Genomic DNA, 5,434 nt, shown 5'->3' with positions numbered 1-5,434 from the left:
GGGAGGCTGAGGCAAGAGAATCACTTAAGCCCAAGAGTTTGAGGTTGCTGTGAGCTGTGACACCACGGCACTCTACCCAGGGCAACATAATGAGACTGTTTCAAAAAAAAGAAAAATTTACTATATTATAAGTAAAAGGAAAAAAGTATGAGATTATATTACAATACAAAACACATGTGACAAAATTCAACATACATCCTGATTTCCAAGAATAAAAACAAGGAATACCAGTAAAATAGGAATCTCATTGGCATTATCAAATATTTCAACCTAAAAGCATCATATTTAATTAAACATCAGAAGTATTTCCATTAAAATGAAAGGGGAAAAGGAGGTCTACTAGTAACACTATTATTTAGTATTTTTCTGGAACATCCCAATTAGGAAAAAAGTAAGAATACTTGAAAAGAACAGGCAAAAATATATATTTTAGCTGATGAGATTACATCTAAAAAACCTCAAATCAACTTGATCAGTAATTTAGATCAAGATAATTTAGTAAGGTGACTCATTAATGCATTAATAAACTAAAATCCTTCCTCTAGACAAATAATCACTTAAAATATAAGAAAATATTTCTTTTTTTAAATTTTTTTAAGAAAATGTTTCTTTTGACAACAATTCAAATGATCAAATATCTAAGAGTAAATGAAATAAAGTATGAAACACATATATGAAGAAAACTTCAAAACTCTCTTGAGAGATATTTTTAAAACTACTAAAATAACTGGAACCTTTTTTCATTTTTTTAGATAGAATCTCACTCTGTTGCCCTGGGTAGAGTGCCATGGCATCATTATAGCCCACAGCAACCTCAAACTCTAGGGCTCAAGGGATCCTCTTGCCTCAGGCGCCAGAGCAGCTGGGACTACAGGTGCTAGCCATAATGCCCATTTTTTAAATAACAACAGGGTTTCACTCTTGCTCAGTCTGGTCTTGAACTCCTGAGCTCAAGCAATCCACCCCACCTTAGCCTCCCAGAGTGCTAGGATCATACTTTGTTCTTTAATAAATGACTAAATTTTGTATTTTCTAACTATAAGTTGAATGATGTCCCAACTAAAAACCAATAGGCTGGCTCAAGGGGCTAAGGCACCAGCCACATACACCTAAGGTGGTGGGTTCAAAACCAGCCCGGGCCCGCCAAACAGTGATGACTGCAACCAAAAAATAGCCAGGTGTTGTGGTGGGCGCCTGTGGTCCCAGCTACTTGTGAGGCTGAGGCAGGAGACTTGCTTGAGCCCATGAGTTGGAGGTTGCTATGAGCTGTGATACCATGGCACTCTACCCAGGGGGACAGCTTGAGGTTCTGTCTCAAAAAAAAAACAAACAAAACCAACAGGCTTAGTTTGAGAAACTTGAACAAGACAAACATGGAGACATAAAAAGTCTGAGAACAAGTAATAAAAGGAGGACTAGGTCAAACAACACAATATAAAATGAATTGCCTATAATTTTAAAAGTACTAGAGGAGAAATTGTCAACTCAATGGGAAAGTACATTCTCAAAAGAGACCCAAATACATCTGAGAATTCAGTATACAATAAAGGTTGGATTTCAAATCAATGGGGATAATACTGGCCTTTTCCAGTAAATGATGTTAAGAAAATCCGTAGGTGTTTGAAAAGAAAGAAAACTGGGAAACTTAGTCTTTCCATTAAAATACCTATTTCTTTATTCTTTATATACATACCTCTTTCTAGTAAAATATAAACTGTTAACAGGGGTTACTTTTAAAGAGACTAGGGTTGGATTCCGTTAAGAGAAAGAAATTGATATTTTTTTACCCTTCTATTCTGTGTGCATTTTTATTATTTGCCTGTATTGTTTCATTTCTTAAATATATAAGAAATTTTTAACATGTATATGCAAAGCAATACAGGCAACTTCAATATAATCAGATTTACATTCTGACAATTTATGTTTTTTTAATGGCCACATGGATTAAAACAAATCCTATTTCTTTTATTGCAGGGTTATATCATAGGAGCATTAGCCTGTTTCCTAGATGCTCAAGCCGTTGAGTCATATATAGCAGTCACGGTTCTGGAAGTCGGCATCGTCCTTTTTTTTATTCTAACATATATGCTAACCCTTCAACATTTGATGACTTATTTACATTGGCCCTTACTTGTAAGTGTTCATTTTCATAATTCAAATGTAACCTTTGCCCTCAGCCCGAGAGTAAAGGCTCTCCTCAAGCGAGAACAACAGTGCTCTCTCTCTAGATAAGGACATAGCTGAGCTGTGACAGGGTTTTTGCTTGGGTCCCAGGAGAAAAATTAGCCCAATACCCAGAAAGATTCCTTGCACCCCTTTGCTTACAGGAGGGGTAATACACACTCCCACTTCCAGCTCTGAGTATCACTAAAAACATGATACTTTTCAGCTGTCCTAAAGAAAATTTTAATTGGTATACTCAGTAAGAAAACACATTTCCCACTCATTCCTTGTAAAACAGCATATGCTTCCACTTTTCAGACAGCACTCTGTCTAGTGATTATAAACATCCCCCTCCTGAAGCAAGAGTTGACAGGACAGAGTTGCAGAAAATTACTGTGCATACCCTGAAAGATTGCAAAGTCAACCTTTTAGTGTGTGCTAAGGGTCCATACTCTGAAAGGGGAGCCGTATGGTAGACTATCCGGAAAAAGACATTGCACAGCCTCCTTTGATAGTTTTTTCCAATCTTGTACACTGTTTACCAACTGAAAAATCCCTGAAGCTAATCCCTCAGGCCTTAGACTAGAGAGGCAATATAGTGTTAGCCAGAGGCAGATATGGACGCAGTTCCTGACCCTGCCTCCTTAGTAGCTATGGAACATTTGGCCTCAGTTTCCCCACTTAGGAAATACAGAGAAGGAAAAGTGCGATGATAACTACCTCGGTAGGGTTCCTGAAACATTTACACCTGTATGAAGCCAATAGCACAGTACTTAGCACAAAGTAAATATTTATTGCAAAGTTTCCAAAAAGAAAAACAACCCAGGCTTGGCGCCTGTAGCTCAAGCAGCTAAGGCGCCAGCTACATACACTAGAGCTGGCAGGTTCGAATCCAGCCTGGTCCTGCCAAACAATGACAACTCCAAACAAAAATTAGCCAGGTGTGCGGCAGGCACCTGTAGTCCCAGCTACTTGGGAGGCTGAGGTAAGAGAATCGCTTAAGCCCAAGAGTTGGAAGTTGCTGTGAGCTGTGATGTCACAGCACTCTACCCAGAGTGACAGGTTGAGGCTCAGTCTCAAAAAAAAAGAAAAGAAAAGAAAAAACCCATCAGGCCCCATAAGGTAGTTGGCTGGCTTCTGCCACACAGCACTCTACCCAGAGTGACAGGTTGAGGCTCAGTCTCAAAAAAAAGAAAAGAAAAGAAAAAACCCATCAGGCCTCATAATTTAGTTGGCTGGCTTCTGCCACACTGTCTTGCGCATGAACAATCCTAACTTAGGGCTCAGGCCTCTTCCACACCCCACTTCCTTATAGTACATTTTTCTAACATTAAAGTAGGATTGGTTGCTTCTGAGCTAAAACGCAAATACTTTCTTCAAATGTGTGAGGGATTTTCTGAAAAGGCTGCTGAGCTCTCTCTGTCCCACAGAGTGCCAAGCAACAGGAAGCAGACAAAGCAAAATATCAGCAACTTTAATTGGACATTGGAAGACCCTCTTAGTTATGGAAAGCTATATCCATGGAGAGGTTTCTGAGGGAAAACTAAAATCTCTGTCCATGGAAATTTTCAAGAAGGGAAGGTAAAGTAATTCTTTTTGAGCACATACCATGTGCCAGATACCTTTTCATATATTACCTTATTTAATCCTCACAACAACCCAGTGAGGTTGTAGTCATCCCTCACCCCTCATTTAACAGATGAAAAAAATTGGATTAAAGAGATGAAATTGCTTGTGGTCATATACAGGTGCATGGACACTCAAATTTAAGCCCAGGTCTGTTTGACTCTAAAGCTCAATCTCTTTCCAAACTGCTGTCTCGTGATGGCTTCTTTATTTTCATTCTCCCTTAAGGTAAGGATCCAAGGGGGGCTACAGATTTTGCTCAGTTACTCTGATGCTCAACTAACAGTACACATATTGAGCAACCACACAGTTGGTCAGATAGTGAATGATCTAATTGACTTGGAAGTTTTTGAAAAAGATCCCTCAAAACAGGACCAAAATTGTGTTCCCTTCCTCCACCTGTTCTCTTCCTTTGTAATCTGTCCTTTCAGATCCCATGAGATTTGATGAGTATACATATGATTTAGCTGAGGGACAAGTAGCTACCCCTGGGTAGTAAGAGGGAGGCCTCTTGTTGTGCTAATCTAGTGAGGGTATTGGTGCTAGAAGGTGATGACTTGGCACTGCACAGGATAGGTGAACTTGGAAATGTGTTAGCATCAACTACAGGAGCCACTTGGGACCTATTGTAAGGTGAGTGTGGGAAGCCACAGATCACACAGCCTATTGCATACTGGAAGCATTTGTGAGCTCTGCATAGTCTTAAAGGCTTGCCAGTGGACTAGAGGTATCCAAGATGTATGGTTCCCATTTCCTTTCAGCCTTTTTCTCCAGGCAAGAAGGTTTGGTTCCTGGGAGGTATCAGATTAGGATAAGGAGTATGACTTTAAGTAGTTATTTCTAGCTTAAAGGCTCCTACAAGGATAGCTTTCCTTACTTCCCTATTCTAATTCTTATTTGACAAGGGTATGAGGGTACAAGTCCCCATCAAGGAGATAAATACAAGGTCTGAGACATCAAGGCTTTAAGCCCTCAACAGGGAAGACTCGAAGAATACCAGCCTCAGATACAAGTAACCTGCTGAGATCTATGGGCTCTGTGACCATATTTTATCAAGGCTTCCTAATCTGGACAGATGATGGACCCTGGGCTTGGGGATCCAAACTAAGTCTCTGAGTTGCAGCTGCTCTGTACTGTGAAGGCTATGCCACGGACCCTGACACTATGGGGAGAGGTGCAGGTCCAGCTCTCAGCCCCTGTGCTATGTTAGGGCCTATAAGATCTGTTCCTTGGATGGGTTCTTGCATTCTTGGTACATGTGAATTTACAGAATAAACGTCACTCAACTTCCAGAGCATTGGTTTTACCTACAAATTTGGGAATAGAATTAAAGCAGTAAGTAAAGTGATAATCTAAAATTTTTAAATTCAGCCCTTGTTTTATCAGCATAACCCTGCATCAAAGCTAGCAAGAATACAGCTTTCCTCACCCCACCACACTGTCTTCATATTTAGACTACTTTATCCACGGTAGTCTAGTGTCATCTGCCAATATACCCAAGAAAATATTAATTATAATTAATTGTCTTCTGAATAGCCCATATTTTAAATACTTCTAAAATGTAAAAAATATGTATAATCCAGCATTGTTAGAGAAACCAAGTTCTGGTCAAGCAAATGTTTTTGCCAATAGAAAGCAATGTTTG

At 39.5% G+C, this 5,434-nt stretch overlaps 1 protein-coding gene across 1 annotated transcript in view; it reads left to right on the top strand.

Moving 5' to 3' along the window:
- LOC100966516 (CKLF-like MARVEL transmembrane domain-containing protein 1) overlaps nt 1-5,434 on the top strand; it is a 13,454-nt gene that overhangs the window by 1,951 nt on the left and 6,069 nt on the right. Inside the window, exon 2 of the mRNA XM_003799449.1 lies at nt 1,975-2,133. Within this exon, the coding sequence (XP_003799497.1) occupies nt 1,975-2,133 (159 nt within the window). The remainder of the gene's footprint in view (nt 1-1,974; nt 2,134-5,434) is intronic.

Source organism: Otolemur garnettii, unplaced genomic scaffold (genome assembly GCF_000181295.1).
Source record: "Otolemur garnettii isolate 467f Iridium unplaced genomic scaffold, OtoGar3 scaffold00151, whole genome shotgun sequence".
In the NCBI taxonomy this organism is placed as follows: domain Eukaryota; kingdom Metazoa; phylum Chordata; class Mammalia; order Primates; family Galagidae; genus Otolemur; species Otolemur garnettii.
The sequence above is the reverse complement of the archived record's forward strand: the minus strand, read 5'-3'. Positions and strand labels throughout refer to the sequence as shown.